The sequence below is a fragment of the Drosophila ananassae genome, chromosome 2R, assembly GCF_017639315.1.
Source record: "Drosophila ananassae strain 14024-0371.13 chromosome 2R, ASM1763931v2, whole genome shotgun sequence".
In the NCBI taxonomy this organism is placed as follows: domain Eukaryota; kingdom Metazoa; phylum Arthropoda; class Insecta; order Diptera; family Drosophilidae; genus Drosophila; species Drosophila ananassae.
In genome coordinates this window covers 9,875,559-9,899,164 of record NC_057928.1, presented here as the reverse complement: position 1 = coordinate 9,899,164, position 23,606 = coordinate 9,875,559, and the positions used below count along the sequence as shown (strand labels likewise).

Below are 23,606 nucleotides of genomic sequence, written 5' to 3'. Positions count from 1 at the left end.
ACTAATCTTCATATATAACTTTTAATAATAAATATTAATGAATAATTCTTTAAAGTTTAAAAACCTACAGGTTAAAGGGTAAATAACTCTTTGGTTTTTAGCTAATCTATACGATTTCATATCTGAAAGGTTAACATGTAATATTTCAAAGACCTTTTGAAGATATCATTCATAAAGCATTTCGATCATGAAACCGGATTTTGGTTCCACAACTTAAACCATCTTTGTGATTTTAGACAAAATGCTTTTCAATTGTTTTAAGTTCCGTTTCTATTAGTTAGTTTAAATTTGAAAAATCTGTAAACCAATTTTCCACCTTTGAGATTTCACATTTTCAACGGCCACTGCTTTGGACATTTATCAAAATATTAACTTGTGGCATCCAAGTCAGGGGTCAACTTAATTTTATGCACAATTAATCATTCCGAGATTTATTCTCAGCGTTTTGGAGTTTGGAACTATATGTTATACCTGAACCTGAATTACAGCTGGCATATCCACATAGGCTAAAGTCATGTTATCATGTTCGGCGATATTACACTGTAACTTAATGCACGCACTTTAGGCGGGAATTTCTTCGATACTATGTATTTGTTTTTTTTTTGAAAATTTTGGTTGATATATCACAAGAGATTATATAGATGGCGGACACGTGATGCGGGAATTAATAAAGTGCCGCGAGCGATTTTTTTAGCAACCGACGGCAGGGCAGCATCAGCAGTCGACGAGCGACGAACGCGAAATGAGAACTAGTCTCTCGTCAGTGTGCCAAAAAGGCAGAAAAGAGGGTTTGGATTTTGGAGTGGGTTTCGGTTTGGGTTTGGGTTTCTTGGTCTGTCGACTGGGCTTGAGCCGGAGGTTGAGGTTGGCTTTTCAGCTGGCTCTTTGCTACGCAGTCGCTACCGTTAGAGGTCGCTCGATGGGCCAAGGACCGAACGAGGTGTAATACATGATTACCGACTTACACAAATTTAAATGGCTGTTGTCGGGTGTGTGTGTGTGTGTGGGCTTGTGCGGGGCAGGACACCACAAAAGGATAATGAGGTCGGAAGCTTGGCTTAGTCAATGGTATCACACAAGCCATTTTGCATCCTGCCCAGTCGCGCGTCCTTTTGAATTGGCAGGATGCGGTGTCAATAGAAGATGCCCGCGATAAGGACACCTCCATTGACACACCCGCACATTAGATATCCATAACGCTAACCCAATATTGATTCCTTAAATTCACACTAACTGCGGAAAACATTTCGCTCGATTAGAATGAATATGAATGGCAGGGGAGACTGGAGGAGCAGGAGCACGATGGGAAGGGAGGACCTCATCCACCTGCCTGTGCCTTAATTCCGCATTGTATCGGGATTTGGCGGAAAAAGAATGACAGTAATTTGACACAAAACGTTGAGAGTTTTCACAAATCGAACATGTTTATTCCGATTGTGCAAGCGAGGATCCGGATCGCGGGTACTGGGCAGTCATTGTCGTCCAAATATGGAATCTCTTTCCAAGTGGCCCAAACAAGGCGGCCTATGAGGCGCTCATACGCTCTATTTCTTCACGATTCGCATCGCTTTAATCAACTAATTCATATAAATATAGTGCCCAAACATTCAAATGCCACTACAATTATTTATAATTCACAAGCAATTACGGGAGGATGCCCTGGAAATGATGGGTAATTTAGTTTGACGTTTATTTAAGGAAGTCAAAGGTTCTAAAATAGAGGCTTAGGATGCGAAAATACTTAAGAAGCTTTATACTTGTAATGTAATAGATCTTTAATAATTAGGCCCTTATACATAATAATTATTTTATTATTATTTATATATATTATATTATATTATACTTTATTATTAAAAAAATTATCTCTATAAAGACAGATAGTCTCAGATCCTTACGATAAACTAAGACAAGCTCTTCCAACATTTTAAATCCCAAATAAATCCAAACTAAAGATAAATATTTACTTGTTTTTTAAACTACTGCTATCAAAATATTGATTAATATCAACAAATTCTTTGTTTAATTTTGGGGAATATTCATTACAAGCACACATGGTTTAACAAAACTCCCAGAAATCTTGATCGCTGGTTTCACCTTTGGGTTGGGAGAGCGTTCTTTTGGTTTTTGGCCCAAAGAACGTGGCAATTGCGGATCGGGCACGACTTTATTGTGGCTTAATAAATTAAAATAATTTTGATTGATTACTTTGGATTATCTTGTCATTTGCCAACATCAAATAGAATATTTAAGAATACAGGTAAACCGGTTCTCTTTTGTTTTGCGTGAATATTCGACTATCGACGGCCGGTGGTTCTTGGTGGTTTTCTTTTTCCATATATCCCTCCAAAACAAACCCCAAAAAGAAAAAAAACAGATTTCGCGCATTTCTCGCTTAAGAATTCGTGGTTGGCTCTAATCAAAGTCAAATCTTGGCATTACTCTGGGTTTTCTGATCAATTAAAACGGTATTTGTGGAGGGTCCAGTGCAGTATCTAATGGGAGACAAATTCTTCCAAGTCTATCAAGTTTCGCGGAGATAAAAGATTTATTGGAATATTTTTTGAATATTCACTACTGGTTTGTTTACTTTGATTTTTTGGTGGATGTGATTTAATATTAGGTAGCTGCTAAGACTCATCCGTGGCGGCTTATTCGAGGCTTATTCTTGGCTCTTGCCGTCACTCGATAATCGTCAATATGTACACAGATAAAAATAGGGATTTAGTTTTGATTTTAAGTGATTTTATTAGAGTTTTGTATGCATGTCCTTCGGCTAGCTCGTTTGTTCTTTCTTTGTCTTTTCTTTTCATAATATCTTTTCTAATTGTTTGAATATAATTTAAAATTTGTACCAGTGTACTCTTGACCAGCTCAGGTTCTATTCGTATGCGTGGCTTTTGAGTAATGCTTTTGACCCTTTGCCAGTTTGCCAATCATTTGGATTGGAAGCTGTAAGCGCCCGTTGCTCGAAAATTTGAGTTTTGCTGTTATTTTTTATTTATTTATTTATTTTGTTCTTGGTTCTTTTTATTTTTTTGTATTGCTGTCTATTATTAATTGTGCGATTGGAAACTCTTGGTTTTCAATCACATGAAATTCAGAATTTTACTCCATTGTTTGTTATTGCCAGACATGAATATGCTGAAATTTCGGACTTACTCTGGTGGTCAATACTCCCATGGCGTAATTCAAGATAAAGATAAATAAATTATAAAGGTTCGAATGGTTTCTTGGCCGCCTCGGACTCGGAGACCTATCTGGTTTTGTCCAATTGTTGTTGTTGGGTTTTTATAGGCACAGGTAGACAGTTGGAAGCTGTTGAGCAGGTCGAAATAGTTTCACCTCAAGTGTGTTCCAAGCGACGGTCATACATAAAAAGCGCCATAGAACCCCAGTACTGAGCACCACAATGTATATAAAACAATGTATATAAACTATAAAACTTCGGCCGGAGCCGAAGCTTATGTTATTAGATATATATATTGGATCTTATATAGTCGGCCAACTGATCCTTACGAAATCGCAGATCGGCAGATCGAATTGTTTCGCCTTAAGAAGAATCCATAGAAAGTCCCATCCTTCTAGCTAAAAAAACAACAAAGTTATCCCATTTCCGATCAATCAGTTATATGGCAGCTATATAGTTGACCGATCCCGGCCGTTCCTCACTTTTGACCAAAATTATAATACCCTCTGCAAGGGTATAAAAGTATAGAACATAAAATAGATTTATTTACTTACTTGCATATCTTTAAGATGGAATTCGTCGAATGCAAAAAAAAAGGGCTCCGCCAAGTCTGCAAATAACTTGAAATTACTGGTGAACAGGCAATATCCCTGTTCCAGAATGTCTTCTTTATTTTTCATCCAGGCATCAAATGCATGGGTGAATCCTATTTGAAAATTATTCAATTCGCGTAAATAATTCATGTTGTTAGGTGGTGAGAAATGTTGCAAATGATATTGCCACATAATTTTCGGTATCGCGTGTGGTAAGTTTCACCCACATGGTAAGTTTCGCAACAAGCAGCAGCGTCGTTTGAAGCAACAAATTTTATGATATTTTCTCCGAAATCCGTGACAATTGGTGTAAGTTTATAATTTTAATTTACATTTCCGATATATATATATATCCGATCCGATATATATATGTATATAATAATATAAGCTGCCACTGCAAGGGTATGTACATATATCAACTTCGGCTCCCGAAGTTAGCTTTCCTCATTAGTATGATACATTTTTAAATTACATTTTTCAGAATTTCTACTTTATTTCTTCCAACGAGGAAATGTTAAAAACGATTCGTGAGGAAATCATTAAGAATGGGTCATCAAAAAACGTGCCCCGCCCCCCGGATTCCGCGGATGCATCGGCTCCAGAAGTGGCCAAAAAGAGGCAAGAAGTGGCCAAAAAGAGGCCAGAAGTTTCGCCGGAGAGGATCGCGGTAACTCCTCGGAGGTCGCCCAGTCCCCTTGGAGAATTAAGTAATGTAATGAGTCCTTTGCCGAATCTTCCGAGCCCCCCCCGTGCAGTGGAGGATAATTTAATTAATTTATCGGCCACGCCTCCTCGCAAAAGAAGGAGGTTCCACCCCACAATTTTTTGGAAGCCGGAATCGCACAAGGACGGCAGTGGTCGAGAGTGGACCACATTAAAATATCAATGCGAAATTTGTTTTAAAATTTGCCAAAAACCGAAGGCATATGAGAACCACATAATGTTGTGCAAAAATGATTGCAAAACAGTGGCTTGCAAGTGGTGCCCCTATGTCCAAAAGTCCTCCAATTTGGGAAATCACTGGAAGAGGTGCATAGGGGGGAAAAAATTGTATATCCCCATTGGGGAACAATTGAAGCAGCGGAAAATGTGGTCCGAAATGAAGGACACGTCGGGATCGAAATCGCAAGTGGAAAGTGTGGCCTCCACCGAAGATTTTGGATTTTCGGAAACGATGCAGGTTCGTCTTCAATTCCATTGGTAAGTAATTTTTCGACATTCATATATGTATACATTTTAATTTATTTCTTTTATCAACAGATGAAGACTTTTGAAAAAATATTGCCCACGGAGAAGTTACTTCCTTTCGTGTTTTATTTTACCTCTGTAAGTTTAAAGCTGAATTATAATATTCGAAATGCTAATATAATTGATTTCTTCCAGCGCTGAAAACCCGATCCAGCTTTCACATAATCCTGCCCAGCTTCGACATTAATCTTGTCCAAGCTTCGACATAATCTTGTCCAGCTTTCACATTGTCCAGCTTCGACATTAATCTTGTCCAAGCTTCGACATAATCTTGTCCAGCTTACAACAACTATTTTACAGAATTTCCCTGGTTATTATTATCTGCATATACATACATATATTATCTGTACATATATTTTGATTTTCGTTTTAGTGTTGAAAATTTCTCAAATTAAGCTGTTGAAAGTGTTGAAAATTTCTCAAATTAAGCTGTTGAAAGTGTTGAAAATTTCTCAAATTAAGCTGTTGAAAGTGTTGAAAATTTCTCAAATTAAGCTGTTGAAAGTGTTGAAAATTTCTCAAATTAAGCTGTTGAAAGTGTTGAAAAATAAATTTTTTTTCCATTTTTTTATTTCAATTTTTTACAATTAATTTGTGTTACCATTTAAACAAGCGCCAGCAAGAGAATTCCCCAGTATGTGCACGTGCTGATCTAAATTATTTGGAATTAAAATTGGGTAACGTGAGAAAACCAATAAGAGGACGCGGCTTGCTTAATGGGAAAAGTAGTGGGTAGATTTGGGTAATCAATAGTTAGATTCACGTAAGGAGTGAATATATTTGAATATGGAGCTCTTATTATTATTATAACTCAATTTGTTTGTTCGACATCTATACTTTCTTTTAATTTAACTTCACATGGTTTCATATGATTTGATAGTTTCTTTGAATTATTAATAGATTTCTTTAAAATTGTAAGCAAAGGATTCAAATTTATAAATGATACATTTAAGTATGCAATATTTTTAAAGACCTTCAGATGCGAGTTGAGTTCAAGAGTTGAGTTTGGAGAATGCTTTTAATACTAAAGATAAATATTTTATTATTTATTAAATATATTTTGTAACTATTAAAATAGGTCATAACTATATTTAAAATGCTTTAAAAAACACTAAATGAGTATCCAAACTCAGATAAAGAGGGTAAACAAACACAAAAAAGTTAACATTTTCCTTAAAAAAAATTATCTGAAAAAAATTTGTCTTTAATCATTTTAAAAATAAGTTTTAAAAACTAGATACATTAAGGGGGCATGCGCAGTTGGAGGGCCAAAAAATAGGCATTTTTTCGGAATTTTTTTCTCGTAAACTATGGAATTTTTTTGAAATATCGTTTTATAATGTGAAAGTACATTATTTTAACTTAAATTTGAAAAAAAAAAAATTAAAAAATATTTAGGGGTTTCAAAGTTATGCACCGTCGAAGTGGGGTCCGTCCGAAAAAGACGAGTTGCGGTGACCAACACTGTGAAAATCTGGATCGTTTGAAATCAAAAAATGAAACGGATTTACATTTATCAAAAGTTTATCTAGTACTTAATCGAAGGATATTAAAAAAAAAAAATATTTGAAAAAATGGCGACCTATCAAAGTTGAAAAATCGTTTTTCGTTAAAAAAAGCGGTAGTTTTTCAGCTGTAAAAAAAAAAGTTTTGCATAAAAAAATTATTCCTTCGATTAAGTACTAGATTATTATGTAATAAAAGAGCATGCTAAATTTCAAGACAATCGGGTCACTAGTTTTCGAGTAAGAGTGGTCACCGACTTCAAAAACGTAGTTTTGAGAAAAACGTGTTTAAAGTTTCAACTCACCATTACGCTTACCGGACGCCCCTCCCTTTCAACATGTGTAACTCACTGAATTTTCACAGGATCATTTCAAAATTTTGTGGACACATTTCTAAATGTATATACTTTAAGAAAATGCAAAAAAAAAATTCGATTTTTTGAAAATTACAAGTGCGCATGCCCCCTTAAAAATTTAACTAAAATAATGAAACATTTAATAAAAATAGTCAATTACTACCGCCATCTAATGGTGGATTCATCAAAAACAAGAGATAGATGGCGCCACGTTTGTAAAGAGCATGTAATTGTGTTGGTGGTGTGTTGAGTGGAGAAGACTCACCACAGTACACACAGAAAAAAGGGAATGCTTTGCATTTAAATTCTAGAGGGAGCATAAGCTTAACATATTATTTAAATAATCTAATTTGTTTCATTTTTTAAAAATAGCTTTTTAAATTATACAGATAAGGCGGGAAATCTTTAAGATTCATCAGATTTTTTAGTGGAGTATCTTAAAGGGTTAGTAAATACATTTTTAACAATGTACTTCAAAATCTGAGAGATTTACTATTTCTGAAAATTTTTAGAAGCTTTTTAAATATTATAATCCTTGAAAAATGTTGAATACGTTTGAAACAGTATGCTAAGGTCCACAGATGCTTATAAGCCTTAAAACAATTCCTTAACCATAACAAAAGCCACAAACTATCTGAATTAAAGTTAAACGACCGTCTAACAGATTTGGCCTCAAAAACCTAACAAAAAAGCGGCAAAAGAATGGATGAAACCGCTCACTTCGAAAGTATTTGCAAATAATAATTAAATTAGCACGTGGCTTCCATAAAAGCAATCACGTCCGAATTCCTTCGCGGTGACGTAATGATTCTGAATACTTATACGGTAGCCAGTACACAGGGATCCACAGGAGTCGCGAATTGCCCTCGATTGTGGTCCCGATCGGGAGCAGCTATTACTGAAATTGCTGCTCCAAATCATTCCTCCTAACCGAAGATGCGCCCTCCCAGTCCCGAGACCAAGAAAAGAACATGATTTCCAGTTTTTTTTTTTCGTTTTATCTTCAATTTTGGGACTACCTGGTCCGAGGTTGAATGCCACCAATTATAATACGACATATAAAACAAGTAGTCCCTAACATTTTATAAAACTCCTCACTTTCATCGTATGGACCAGACTTTTAATTACGCTGTCAAGTTGAATGATGGTGTTGGGGCAGCACAGGGGGAGGACGTGGCATAAATACCCCCTTTTTGGGCCAGGCCCATAGAATAAAAGCCAAGTTCATGCGGGCAGTGTCATAATATTGCCAGTAAATATAAAATCCTGCATTCCTTACTCTATATTCTGAGCTCTGCAATGGTTTTAAGGAAGTGGAGACTGAAAACAAATTTACATACTCGCCGGAAAGTTGGCGGAGCTTTAAAATTGGTTTGTTTCCAATTAGATTACACATTCGTTCGACGTCCGGTCCTGTCCTGTCATTTATTGGGAGCTGCAAGTTGGAACTGTCGGAAGAGCTATAAATTAAACGAATTTAAGAGGAAGCTCCGCTCCAAACGCTGCATATAATATTCATAACAACAATGGAAATGTTCAGCGGACGATAATCGATTTTTGCTTATTACGATCCCAGGTACACCAGGAACTCCGTGAACTCCTCTGCGCCTGCGCACGCGCTCCAATCCCAATCCCATTCTCAATCCGAATCCCAATCCGAATACGAATGCGAATGCGAGGACTCCCCAAGACAGAGGAGTAGGGATAAAAAGGAGCAAGGAGCAGGGCCCTTAATGAAGTAGTAAAACCCATTCATAAATGTATTAAACCTGCTGGGTATTTGCGGAGCCTGCTCGGCTAAAATCGAAAGACTGCGTCTGCTCTTCTAGTGCACAAATGACGAATAGAAGAATGAGCCAAGGCGGCCATGCAAGTACACAGGGAGAAATAAATGTAGGTGCCATTATTACACCAAATATTTAAAATTAAATGAGAGATAAACGAGCAAACATCCAACTTTCCTCAACTTAAAAAGGGTAATAAAATAAAACCCGAATCATATGGTTAGTCTTTAAAGAATAAAGTACTAGTTTAGTTAAACTAGAAAATATTATTTACAAACATATATATGCTATAACTTGTAGGAACTAATATTTTTCTGCCTGTGTAGACCCAACTGGACGCAGCTTATCGTGGTTCGTCTCCGAGACCGTTTGCAATCTGGCTCCAAAGGGCTGGCTTTCCGTGCAATCCAACTGCAGTTCCCCTCCTGCCCAATCTACTCCTCTTTCCAACTGCTCCTCCACCTCCTCTCGTTGGCAACGCATGCCGGCCAATATTCTGTTTTGGCCTTCTTGTCTGGGCTTTAGCTTTTGGCTCAAAGGAGGCCCGGGCTTGGAGCTGAGCTGTGCTGAGCTTGGCTTTACTTTGCCACGAGCCTAACACACGCCGTTCGCCGTTCTCTGTTCCGACACTTGATTCTGCTGGCGGATCTCTTCTTGGCCAGGTTATGAACATTTACATTTATCTTGCCAATCAATTTAGTTTTGTTTGGACTTTTTAATTTCCTCTCCGCAAATGAAATCAATTTTGATGCCTGCACATATGCAGTTCGTATTTCCCCCCGGATTAGGTGCAAACGGAAATGGCCCCGAGCGGAAATCCAGAAATTTACATACCAACCCCACCCGCGCATGTAAGACAACAAAAAAATGGTATTATCCTTTAGCATGAAATGGAATTTATTGATTAATCAAATCCTTTTATTTTTGGTATACTTTAAGGGCTCATACTAAAATTGAGATGGAAATTAAATGAAGACAAGCCGTGCATATTTATTCTCGAAAGCAATTATTTGTATCGAGGAGGAGGAGTGGAGGACGAGAGCCTCTTTAGCCAATATCCTAAACACAATTACCATACCATTGCAAACTGGCTGAAATTGGAACAATTATTCTAAATTGCAAAGAAATTATTCAATAAATCATAAGGGAAGCCATCAATCAGATGGGTTTTTGGCCCTTCGATGCTTCGGATGTTTGGCTAATAAATAAGCTCAATTCTTGAATATTTTTTGATATATTCGGGGGCTATGGGAACTTTTCAGCCAACCTGATCCAGAGCCCTGTATGGCATTCTTTTTCCTTAAATTTTTTGGTTTTGGTTCTTTTTTTTGTCTTTTTTAGGATTCGGGCATCGCACGCAAATTGACGATGCGTTGCGCTTCAATCTCATAAATTATTTTGGCAACGCATCACGCGAGTGTCCCAGTGGGATCTTACCTGATTTAGGCAGCATTTCAGGCCATGGCCAGGGCCGAGTCGAAAGCTAATGCCAACATACTCGGCATACCCATTGCGATTTTTGTGGGCGATGACTTTTCGTCTACCTCTCGTCGTTTTGTTTTTGTTTTGTTTTGATCTTTGGCCCTTGCCCCGTACAAATTGCCCTATTTTTTTTTATATCGAGCCTCGAACAAACTTCTTGGAAGCCGAAAACACCATATAATTTCGCTAATTAAATAGGGGGAGCGTGTACCCACGCATTTTTTCCACGCAAAAAAAAAAAGAATTTGAAGAAGAGTTACTGTTCTAGAGAGCAGTATTTGAATTTCTGGCCCTTGACGTTTGAACACTCCCACAGCCCATATGATTTTTTGTGTTCTGGTTTGAAGTCGTGTCTGATCCTTAATGGAACCCCCAGTTTTTTGTTTCCAAATGCATTTTCCCATAACGTATTGAATATTAAAAGGACTTTCGTATACAATTATGTCGTTTTTATCGTATTTACTAAAATGATAACTTCTTGTATTAGGATGTCCGCCTTTTAAGAGTTTCCTTACAAAGGACTTAATGTGAATAATTGGACAAGAGAATATATATATGTATTTATAAAATTCAAGATCATAGAGTGAAGAGATCGACGGTACAATCAAATTGGTTAAATATGTTCATGTTTTAAATGTAAACATTTCTATTGATTCGAAATAAAGAAGAATAACATAAGAAGAAAAGGATATGGTTTGTAGATTCTTAGGTGATATTAAGATCGTGTTTATAGAGTAGTTTTGGCATGTTTTACATTGATAAGTTTTAAAACTAAAACCCCAATTAGTTTCTATGCCATTTATTCCTACGATACCTTTCTAAGGATATGAATTTAATGGGTTTGTATTTCAAGCTTATAATTGTCTTATATTTGTTTTAATTTTTACTAGGATATCCCTTATTGAAATCTGTAAACTTTACGGACTACATCTTGTATGTCATATACCGACGGCAGATTTTAGATTGTAAGTTTAAATAAGTTTAAATATGCGATAAAAGGTTATTTTTAAAGTTTCTCTTAGAGTTAGGGATAGGATAATATCATGGTCTAAGATTTGGCTTTTAATGACTAGGATCTATGCTTTTTTAAAGTTTATTTTCTCAAATAAAAACAGATCCTTCAAAGCTAGACATCGGAAGTTTTGGGATTATTTTTATTACTTTACACTTATGTATGTGTAAAGTCAAATTCGATCCTCTGGTTTTCTAAATAACTAAAGCGATCGGATACTTTCTAACTTTTGAAAGGAAAAATGTAGTTTTGTATTTCCCAGCTTGAGAGTGTGCCATACGGACTCGATGGATAGCCCATTACTATAAATTGGTCATTGATTTTGCGGCTAGAATGCCAAAGAATGGTAATCAGTTTGTGTGTGAATCACGGGCAGAATTGTGCACTCGGGCCAGGTCGGGTAATTGCTTGCGTGCCCGAAAGTGCCCAAAGAAATTTTAGTGTCAATCAAGCGGCGTTGCCCATGGGCTCTGATCGATGGTTCAATATCTGATTTTGAGTGGCCTGGTACTCTGAAGATCGGGCTTAATTTGCAGATTTTGGCTGACAGATAATTTCCATAGATCACTTATGTGGTCCTGAGCGCAAACCGCTTATCAACAGGATTGCAATTTCATTAAATTTACGATGGAGATCGAAAACAACTCGGTATGTTTTTGAAGTCATTCTTACCATCATGAACTTTTGATCCTCGAATTGATGATCGTTGGTGCGATGTAGGATGTGCATTTTGATGTAAATTGGTAGTAGATCTTTCAATTAATTAGAGAGCATAGGCCTAGATTTGTAATATTAGTTGGGGCTTGGATTTTGCTTTCTTTTCCTTTATTTTTTTGAACACTTTAGCCAGTTGAGATACAAAACAGGTACAATCACTAAGTATTTCTTTTTGTTTTAAATATTGAAAATTGATTTAATTTTTTTGGCACTGGGTAAGGCAACTATGTGGTGTGTGTTTAAGAGAAAGTGTAAGTTTAATTAAAAGTTACGTATCCGCCGCTATGTACACTTTACACTACTGATGTGGACAAGAGATTAGCTCCGAATTTGTTATAATTATTATTATTATTGTTGATATTCAAATTCGATTTCAATAACCGTTCGATACGGTTGGATTTTGGTTTTGGTTTGGCTCGATTTCGGTTCGGTTAATTAAGCGAAAGACCCGCAAACGAAATTCCGCCTTTGCGCAGCCACCAGACGTAGTTCTCGACTGAATTTGGATTTTCTGGTTGGACGCAAAAACCTTCGGGGGATGTACGATGGTAGTGCTGTTGCTGCTGATGTTGCTGCTGTTGCTGTTGCTGTTGCTGTTGCTGCTGCCGATGTCGATGTTGATGCTGCCTCTGCTGCGGCTGCTGTTGCTGCTGCCTCCTTGCTTGCCTGCTGCTGCTGCTGCTGTATTTTTACCCATACACCGGTGCAAGATACAAAATACAGCTGCCCGAATACATAGGAAAAAATGCCCAAAGCCAGTGCCGTTCGCCGGTTAGCTGTTGTATTCGCATGTATTGGTGAACTGGCCGCTCACACAGATACGCGCCACAGATACAGATACAGAGATACGGATGCGGGGAGCAGGTTTTTGGCTCTCGGGCATCGAAGAGCGCCGAACAAAGAGAGCCAGGCCTGGCGCAAAGAGAGCCGGCGCACAGCCATTTATATTTCGGAAGCCACGCCCCGCCAGCACCGGACTACTAGACAATGGGCCGAACCCAGAGGCTGCGGCAGCATCGCGTTGGTAGTGCAGCTTCTGCACATACAACACACACACACAGATACACCCAAACACACAGAGAAATCACTGATACAGCTGCAGATACACTGCCTGCCAGATACAGATACAACACACATAGGGGTTGCAAACCCGGGGTTGGCAACTTGCCCCGAGGGTGGCTTCTGCTACTGGGAAAACCCGGGCATCATCATCAGGCATTTGGCATCCGTGCTGCTCTCACTCGGACGCCAAATGATTGCCAGTGGTACGTGCTTCGGGTTCTGTTTCCTCTGCAGCATTTTCCATGGGGGGATTATCGGGCATATATGTAGGTGTATATATTACCCACCTATGTACTCAACATATATCCATCATCCGATACCACCGGTTTGGTTTGGTTATTTGCCATCGCCACACATTTTCTCGAATTTACATATTCTGCACACAAATTTTTCCTATGTAAATCCGTATCTGTATCTGTATCACTGCACGTCATAATCAAAACAAACCGAAAATAACAGATTCCATTTTTCTTCGCTTTTTTGCGAACACGGGGATATTACATTGTACAAGGACAGCAAGGTTTCATTTAAGTTCAAATCCTAGTTTTTTTTCATAATTGAGATTCTTAGGTTTAATATCCCTGATTTAATTAGATGTTTGTATTTTGACAAATATCTTTTATACTAATTTATTATTAAAGGCTGCGTTATTATCCTTTAAGGGATTTAAGAGTTTCTTTCTTCTTTTTCGAAGAGTTAAAAATTATCGATCGATAAATATTTCTAAAATTAAATTTTTGGAAACTTTAATTCTAAATTGCCAACTGGTGAGCCTCACGAAAACAATCTTATTGTCTTACTATCTTACTGAGAAACACTAGTATTCGCCATTAATTTTATAAAAAATACATTTTTCACTTATGAAATTGAAAATCTGAATTACTAATTAGAATTTGCCATAGTTCTAATAGTATTTTTCCACAATCTTACAATCTGAAATATATAATTCTATGCTAATAACAAATATATAAACACTTTGCATGCTAAAAAACTTTACCCATTGAGCTCCAAAAATACTACTTAGGATAGGCTGAAAACCGAATTTTTAAGCATTTTGTTTTACCCTTTTGTAAAAAAATTTACCCCTCCTGCCTAAAATTCATGGAATCAGGACACTTTTATTCTTGTATTATTTCCAGGTTACCCAATTAATCTCGGAATTAAACGCGCTGAGGATTAGCAACTGTGGAAAATTAAATCACTTGATTTCGTTTAGTCCGAGATTTGAATGTTTGTCTCTGCAAATTGAATAACGCCATTAACTTTCTAAGTGACTTAAGTGGATTTAAGGGCTCCTACCTTTTGTTGCTAGGGGAAAAGGTATACAATTGAGTTACGCCGGAGAAATGTGGGTTTTTTTAAGATAAGCTTTCTTCTGAATTGTGTAATATTTGTGCCTTTTGAGATATGAAGAAATAGTTTTAAGAACATCGAGTTTACATTGATTTTTAATTTCGTTCTATAAAAAGGCAATTAATTTGTGATCAAGAAGGAGAAGAAACCATGATCGATTTCGATAATTGTAACGACCTTATCTGCTTTTTATTTCGGTGTTGAGTTCAAACCGGCATCGGGGGCAAATGAAGATATGAATCCGTGATCTCGCCGCCTCGAGAGCGGGCTGCACATGCACATTATGCATATATGTACAGCGAATCACGATGCTACCTATGGGGGCCAGCATGTATATGTACATATATATCTGGTAAAGGTAGTAAATTTCGTGGACTGGAAGCGGTGATCAGGTGCATTATCCAATTGCGGCGGCGGAATGTTGGGGTATATTCATTCGATCCTCCGACCGAACGTCCCAACGCCGCCGAGACATGGAGCTGGCCCAGCCAGACCCACCTCCATTTCAGCGATTTCATTGCGGCGGCACGATTTTTGATTGCGGCCACGACAAGAGATCGATCGATCGATGATCGGTCCGCCATTTTTAGCTCCGATTCGGATACCGATGCACTGCTCGCATTACCAATTAATTTCCAATCCTCCCCGCAGCATTGCCATAAATCGTGATGCACAGTGGTCCGTGTGTTTGTGGTAAATGCGCCCAAGTACACCTTTGTGCCAACTACCAACTACCAAGTGCCCAACTACCAACTTGCAACTACCAACTGCCTACTGCCGACACCACACCTACACCACTACACCCAAAGATAATCACCCATACACGTGCAATGCCGAAAATGGCAGCTTTCTTTGAGCCAGTCATAAGCTTGGCCCTCCAAAAAAAAAAAAAAACCAGCAAAGAAGTTAAAAAAGAAGGCCTGAGTGCTGGTCGGTAAGCCTGAAACTGCAAATCTGTAGACCTGGCCCGAGCACCTCATTTAAGATGCGTCTTAAATGCGATCGCCCCGGGAGAAACTCGTGAATGCCGCAGGACTTGCATGACTACTGCCCCGACTTCTCCGATCCTGACTTGACATTACTTTACTTAACTTGGACTGCCAATCTGTAGCCTTCCTCCTTGACTCCTCTGCCATATCCCTCTCCCTGGCTCTTTCCATTCGGCCAATTCGGAGTCGCGGCGAAAGACAAGTGCATTCCACATGCAAATCGCAATTTGCGGTGATTTTCCAAAAAATATATTGAGTTTTGAGAGAATCGCTCGGGATGCTGAAACCCAAATTAATTCAGACTAAATTGCAAAAGGCACTGACACAAAAATTAGGATGGAAAACGAGGGGAGGCTTGTTAATAATGTTGATATTAAATTGCCTTAATTATGATTCCAGTGTGGTTAGTTATAATTTGAGATTTTCATGCAAAAGAAGGGTTACTTTTAATATTCGTATTCGATTATTATATATTCTAAGTATTGAATAGTTTTTATTTTATTTAAGAAAGATAATAATAATTAAGGTAATAGAAGTTTATCAGATTATATGTTAGGTAACATCTAAAATTTGTCATTACACCAACTTTAGATAAGTAATATTGGTAATATAAGTTTGTATATTTACGCACTCATATTTAGCACGTTATTAAGCACTTTTATTTTATATCTATTCATAAATGTTTGCCTCAAATAAACATTACTTATAAAAAAAGAAATAATAAACTTAAGTGCCAGTTTTGCAGAAAATAAATAATTAAAAAATGTAATGGCTTAGAACAGAACTATTCAAATAAAACAATATCCCCGTGGTGGGGGAGGATTTGCATATTCATGGAGCCATTTAGTTTTTGGTGGAATATGGCCAGAAGACCCATCCTAGGGGTTATGGCTCTGGTTAATAGGTCTGCTTAGGCCTCATGGCTTTGTTATTAAGGGCCGAGCGCGGTTTGGATATGCAAATGGAGCGAAGGAGCCCCCATGATTGAGTGTTTGTATCTGCAACTACTTCGCCATAATTTTCCGCATTCACCCGAACGCATGTCTGTATGTTTGGTTCGTATAGCTCGTATAGCTCGAGTGTGGTAATATTTTGAAACAGCCCCGGGCCATTTCGTTCATATTCGTTAAGTCTTCAGATGCAGATGCAGGCAGATTCAAATTTCGGGAGAAGCCAAACGCTCCACACTGCTCTGGACGGACAGTGTATAGTGTGTAGTTGCTTTAGTTGTTTTAGTGGCGGTTGCGATACACGAATCATCAAGCGACATGGCCGTGGCTCATGGCTCATGGCCAGGCCTTTTGGTTGCCCCGGTCTCTTGGCCAGAACACACAGCATACAGCGCACAGTACCCAGCATCGGGCATACGGTATACAGAGCAGGAAAAAGGCTCCTGCAACATTGCACGACGCCAATAGCCGCGGGGAAGATGAGCGAGTGCGCCGCGCCGCACATCTCTGTCCCGTGTCCCGGCTGCCCCCTTCGATCCTGCTACAGCTCCTGCTTCTTTTGCTTTAACACTCAGAGAAATTACCATAAAATATTGGGAGCCGTGGTTTTTAGATTTATCCAGCATATTAAATTATAATGGGAAAGAATTCAAGAGGTTAATTTTATTCGAATAGGAAGAATGAATAGTAAGAAGTTCCTGTTCATTTTTTAAAATATTCCCAACAAAATATCGTATAAAAATTGATTAAATAAAAAGTTAAAAGAGTCTTGATATAAAAACTTGGAAGATTAATAATGAAAATATAGAAAATATTTATTTAATCAACAGAAATTACACCTTCGTAGGTATTATTTCGTTATACGATGAAAGTATAACTAAAAACTAATACTGATGTCAAAACTATCAAACATTGATTAAAAAAGAAATAGTTTTTGAGGTCCTAAAATATTTTTAAACTCAATGCAGAATTTTTAATTGAAAATCATAAAAGTTCATAAGTTTATAGAGTAGTTTTGAAAATCAAAAGAATCCAATAGCCCTAATTCAAGAAAGAATTTTATAAATATTTCTAATAAAAGAACTATGACCTGTCCTGAAATGTATGCAACATTTTTTTATAGTGTACTCCAGCTCTGACCGAGGTTTTTTGTGTGCGAAATCGAATGGGTGTGTGTGAGTGAGTGTAAGTGTGTTTTCAGATGCAGTTGCAGCAGGCGGATGTTTGCAGCATATTTCCTACGGCTGTGCTCATGTGCACCTTTAATCCGCTCCGTTTTTTCGCAATTCAGCGTACAAGCACTGGCAACCCGATAGAGCAGAGCCACCAGGGCGGACCATTTAAATTCGAGGTCAAAAGGAAATATATTTGCAGCTGTGTTTACCCACAGAAGATTGCGATTACGTATATAAAAAAACTTTCATATCGTTCATTTGTATACATTGATGTAAAAAGGATTACACTACGATAGCGTTTTATAGTTCTTACTATGAACAGAAAAAAAAGGAGCAGATAATCCTGAATCATTTCGATAGGTTGGATTGTTTCATAAATATAATTCGATTATAGATATGGGAGTTATTTATGTAACTCTTTAAAGGAGTTCATAAATGAAATAAAGTGAATTTTTCAGAATAAACTTCAACTTCAAACTTTACTAGATTATAATCCACAAGATTATGATCCTGAAGAAGACATAATCTCCTTGTTAGTAATTTAAAAATAACAGAGTAATCTAAGCAATGAAAATCACAATTAAAAGTCTATTTTCTATGGCACTTATATCTGGTAATTTAGTGATAATGTTTTGCAGACAGGATTTGCAGATTTGCAGACAGGAGTCATGGGGGCTCCCTGGAAGGCCCCCGCCTGGAAGGGAATGGCAAATAAGTGATTTCTGGGCCGTAACTCCGTTCACGCGTCACGCACAAGAGGTCGTGAAATGGTCAGCGCCAGTTAATTAGGCAATAAAACATGAATGCCGAATTGCGTGCGGCGCCTTTTTTTCGTATAACTCTCCTCTGGATTTTGTAGCTTTTGTTTTTGCTTATAAAAACGGATTTCTATGTGAGAAAATTATCAGTGCGTTGGAGTCGAACGAAATTGCCACTATTAAATCAAGCGAATCGCGGTGCAGACATTCGGCATACATGCACACATCCAATTTGCGATAAATAACTCCAGACTATACTCCATATCGTTCTATATACACGTACCTTCAACCTGCGATTCTGAGACTTCGCAATTCTGGTTGCCAGAATCCGAAAATTAAAAGCAAACATCCAAATAAGAGATGTAAGCATTTGGCCGAGTGCAAGTGGTTGTTAAGGAATATAAATTGGACTATAAAATCATTAAAACGCTTAATAATGATTAGCTGGTTTTAATTCTTGCCTGCCTCAGTTTTATGCACCGAAAATGCTATAATTATGCAATAATAACGAAAAGGATAAACATGAAAATATTGATGATATTTTTGGAGAGCTTTTTATGACCACAAATTCGTGCCTCTATGTAATAATATGAAAGGGTATACTGTTAAGTTCTTAAAAGATGTCTTTTTTAAAGTTAAGAAAGGATATGGATACTACACATATAATAGATCCTTCGCTGGAAATTTCTAGGCATAGAATTAATCTTAAAACTTCTCAGCTTAATTATAGAATGTACTTAAACCAAAACCAAAACCATTAACTTACCATTTCCGCTCCAAAATTTATATCGTTATAGATAAGTATATGCATAAATCATTGATTATAAATTGCAGTTCTCAATACCTTTACATACTGCGATTAAGGCCTTGTATGTGTATATAGACTATATAAAGTAAGTACATATTTACACGCACTTTAGTCTCAAAATCGGAGAGACTAGTGCCCGGGGATGCGTTTCTGAATCAAGATGGGGGACCTGGAACTACAAAAAGTTAAAAAAAAAAAGTGCGTAGAGACCTGAGATGGCGCGGAACGGTATCCGTTTTAGTTGCTGTTTATGTTTCTGGGCAGTTTGTTGTTTGGGCCATCCATACACACAGCATAGCATAGTTGGTTAAAGGTAGTTGGTGGTAGTAGGTGTCGCTGGCACATGTAAGCCAAAACCGCCTTTTGGGGCTTAAGTTTTTTTGCTGCGTGTGAGAATAACTAGTTGGACGGTCGCCCAGAGCTATAATTAGGGATTCGCATTTTGCCTCATTTTTCTGCACACTCTTAAGTGATTCGCCATGTGTAAAGTAGTCTTTTGCAAAAAGAAACACTTTTAACCAGCCACTACTACATGACGAGAGACAGTTAAGACAGTAATTTATCTTATTATTCAACGCAACGTGTTGTCCCGAATCCGAAAAATCCGACAATAAATAAAATCACTGAAACCCCGGCCCCGACGTGTTGATATGGAATATTTCAACATATCTCGAAAATATCCAAAAAACCAATACCAAAGCAATAATTAAGCATGTTTGCTAATGACACGACCTCGATGTTTGGCAACAGTAGCGGAATCTCATACAATTAACATAATTTGCCTTTCGGTGCTTTGTCGCGGTGCAGAAGAACAAAAGCCAACAGAACTCTGACATGTTTTTTGTAATACTTGAAATAAAGATTTGAATTTATAAATTCGTTTAAGCAGCTAATAGTTGGCTCGATGTGGAATAGCACTCATGATACTCATGATGTTTATAAAAATATTAGATTAATTGCTAACACTTCCATAAACAGTATCTTAAAACATACAGTACCCAAAACCTAAAGATACTGTATCTACTTGGCTTCCTAAGAAGTTGAGCTCGTAGATTCAGTAAAAATGGGTCTCCTCCTTATCCGTAGACTTCAATAAGTCGATCTGACATTTGCGGATTAAGATTTATAGCCGTTTTGTTCATCTCCATCATAAACAACTGGCTCTTCTCGCCCATATTTCTTTGTTTTATGGCGAAAAGGTAACCCGGCTCTCAATAGGTGCCAAGCCCCGTCCCAGCAAGTATATTTCTGTATTCTGCATTCTACGGATTGTATTTTGCCATTGCCATGGATGGTCTCATCCAATGAGACCCAGAGAGACCGAGAAACGGAGCTGTCGGTTCGGATGGCGATGACTTTATTCGAATTTGCAGCGCGTGCCGACCCCCACTGACAAATTTGTTCTGGAGTCAAAACCAGCGCCGGCCACGCGTGAAACATGATATGCCGCCATTAATATAAATCACGTGATAAGTACAGTGCTGCGAGGACCCTGTCACGTACTGTATGTACGAATGCCCTCAAAACGCCATTGATACATTATATATTAATATATTAAATTAGTTTGCCGGCTAATCGGGTTGAGAAAAAGTGTGTGTAATTTTGTTAAATTGCCTCTAATGATCAATGGCACTCGGATATTTATGGTACTATCTTCGAGTCTTTATACAGTTATAGTCCTGTATAAAATCAAACACAAAATCTATGAAAAAATAGTAAAAATATAAGAATAATAAAACCAATAATCTCTGTACCTCTAAAATTATATAGAAAGGAAGTTATAAGAGGTTCCTCATCATAATCAAATTCAAAGTATTAGATTAAATTATATTCCCAATTATTAACATATTTTTTTATAATCATAAAATGTCAAGAATGCTTAAAACTTTCATTAAACATCCAAAGAGATTAAGTTATTTTTAGTAGTTTGGTCAGAGACATAATTCTAAATTGGCTTTTAAATAGTTTCTGATTGAGTTCGATTGGAACTCGTTTCTAATAATTAAGCTAAGGAATGTTAAAAGTTGCAGTTATCCAAACACTATAAAAATGATAAAAATATGTTAAAATATACCTTTAAAAATCAAAGCTAACTTCTCAGTTAGACACCTTTGTGTCCCAACCCCCCTAGAAAAGCACTGAAATGAATACGATATGCCTATTTTTGGAGGTAACTGATATTAATTTCGCACATGTTTACTATCCATCTACTTTCGTTTCTTTAGGCACCAAATAAAGTATCAAAATTGAAATTTACTGACAAAAGACTCTCGCGGATCGTGGCTCTGTTTTTTTATGAACTTAATTAAAATGACGGCTTTCAGGTCACGTGACCAGGTCTCGTAATGTATATCCGCCTTGTTTGTACTGTATTTTTGCCGTATAATTTTCTGACATGCCACTCCAGTTCAGCCAGCACCCAGCCACCCAGAACTCGATGTCGGGCAATGGTGGGGGTTGTGGGATTTTCATTAAGGACCACTCAGGTGTGCGCATCCTGCGAGCCAAACAGCAACAAATACGGTCGCACGGCCCTAGAAAAAACATATGCGTATCGCCGCAACGTCGCTCCTTGAAACTCCCACAACTCTTGGCTTTTCACTTTTTAGCTTCAAGTACTAGACGGCATCTCTCCGGACCGATTTCTCACTTAGACAGGAACACTGAATGGTCGCAGGAGGTGGGTAAGATTATCCCCAGGTACAATCAGAAAAAAAAAAAAATAGTAAAAGATTTAAAAGAAGTACCGTTTTTGCTATGCAGACATACTAAGCTTAGTTTTCAAATCAATACTTTATCATCATACATATATAACATTTAATGATCTTAAAAGTTTGAAATATTTTCATGTAAACCCCACTTATTGTACTTTTTCTCTCAGTGCACAGTTCAGCATAAAAGGTTCAAGCGGGGGTGCATTTTTGTGGACAAATTGGATGAATGGCAAAGTGTTGTATAGGTCCTCATAGTGTTTCCTCATGTATTAAATGGCATAAATATGGTCACGTGCCATTATTTTGAACATTTTGGCAGACTCGCCCTACATATTACTTTTTTTTGTGGAGTTCTGGTTGCAACGTGTGCAACTTGAAGCTGATCCTTCAACCCGCAACCCACAAGTCGGACGGCGTATTAACATATCGAATTATTAGCCTACCCAGAACATTGGATAACGCGGATAAGGAGGTCGAGGCCGCTATTTCGTAATTATCTCGAAAATCCCTTTATGCATATAATTGGCATTTAACTATAATGGAGTCTCTGTGGGCCACGTCTGTGCTGGTAATGCCATTACTTCCGCTAGATTATACAAATTCTGATGTTTCACAAATTTCACATCTCATCCATAAAGCAGGCAGACCAGGGCCTGAGAAAACCGACCTGATATTTATTTTTAAAAAATAATATGCAAAACGAGGGGGTCGTCGAACGGTGCAACAGATAAGCATACGTTTCGTTTCTAAATACAATAGGACATCGAATCAGGATAATCCCATTGGTCGCGGGAAGAGACGGAAAAGAGGACCTGGAATGGATATGACAGACTGGGCCCACCATTGTTTGTATGTTTTTCGACAATTTTTTAAACTCCAGCGTATAAAATATAAATATCTTTTAAAATAAAGTATTATACTGTTGGTTTCATTAAAACATCTCTTGTAATTAGACCCAATCATAGAAAATATTAAACAATACCCACTTAATAGTCCTCTTAACCAAAGATGATAAATGTTTTAAATGGGAAATGCTTTTGTTTTTTTCCAAATCCTTGAAAAGTCTACGGGATACAATGAGCAAATTGTCACGTTTTGTCTTCCTTTGATTTTTAAATTAAAATAATGAGTCAGACTCAGGGATGAAAGTGTTTTCTGAATCTTACACGGTATTTTTTATTTAAACGTTGTATTCGTTTAATTTGTGAAAGAATTATTGAAATATTCAAACCACATATAAGAAAAGCCTTGGAAAAGCTTCATACACTTCCTTTAACATATTTGCATGCTTGGTGTTTATTTCACGGTGCTTGATTAATTTTTGCAGTAAAGGACGAACGGCTTAGTCAACAACAACACTTCGCATCGTATCCTGTCCTGTCATCGACCCACCGCATTTGGGAAAAATAAAGTAATCAGGGTCCGCCAACTGTCGGGGATTTGTCACCCCCATTAAAGAGCGTTTGATGTATTATTCGGTTCATTTGGTCGACAGGTCTCGGCAAACAGGACGACGCCGCCATTTGAGCGGCATCAACAACCACAAAATCGAGAGTTGGCTGCCGGTGACAGGAACTAAGTCCCTGGGCAAATACTATATATAAACCAACTAGCACAAACAGGATCAGGATCACAGGCAGGAGGGAGCGAACGATGTCCGGTTAAGCACACGGCCCAAAGGTCCTGCTGGCACTATGCACGTTTAGTTTGCGGCAACCGGAACTGGTTAAAGGATGTTTTTGCAACACGTACGCAGAAAAAGGCAGATGCCCAGATGCCCCATAAAATTTTATTGAATATATCATAAAGAATTAAAGCAAACTGATCTTATCGATGGCCGGAATAAATTAATCGTATAGTTAGTATTTTTAAGAAAAAAAGGAGTTTACTTTATGTAGTAGATTACTATATAT

At 37.6% G+C, this 23,606-nt stretch overlaps 2 protein-coding genes across 10 annotated transcripts in view; one reads left to right on the top strand and one right to left on the bottom strand.

The window, feature by feature from the left end:
• The window catches only part of LOC6506369 (transcription factor AP-2-epsilon), a 29,587-nt gene that overhangs the window by 4,414 nt on the left and 1,567 nt on the right, over nt 1-23,606 (bottom strand). For 2 of the 8 annotated variants that reach the window (XM_044714690.1, XM_044714691.1), the window contains exons 1-2: nt 5,103-5,236; nt 3,742-3,893 (exon numbers count right to left, since the gene is read on the bottom strand). The exons of 2 other annotated variants lie outside the window; for them this stretch is intronic. In XM_044714690.1, coding sequence (XP_044570625.1) covers nt 3,742-3,867 — 126 coding nt within the window. In that variant the 5' untranslated portion in view covers nt 3,868-3,893; nt 5,103-5,236. Of the gene's footprint in view, nt 1-471; nt 850-3,741; nt 3,894-5,102; nt 5,237-11,839; nt 12,486-23,606 lie in introns of those variants that run through there. 4 more of the 8 variants (XM_014909235.3, XM_001957974.4, XM_044714692.1 and 1 more) reach the window with 4 other exon arrangements.
• Nucleotides 4,042-5,210, top strand: LOC26514501. 2 transcript variants are annotated; one of them, XM_032453959.1, is made up of 4 exons: nt 4,042-4,089; nt 4,262-4,980; nt 5,041-5,106; nt 5,164-5,210. In XM_032453959.1, coding segments are annotated over exons 1-3 (753 nt in total). In that variant the 5' UTR covers nt 4,042-4,056; the 3' UTR covers nt 5,042-5,106; nt 5,164-5,210. The 2 variants fall into 2 exon arrangements, 1 of the variants encoding a protein (XP_032309850.1); XR_006507049.1 differs by lacking the exon at nt 4,042-4,089 and adding an exon at nt 4,165-4,182.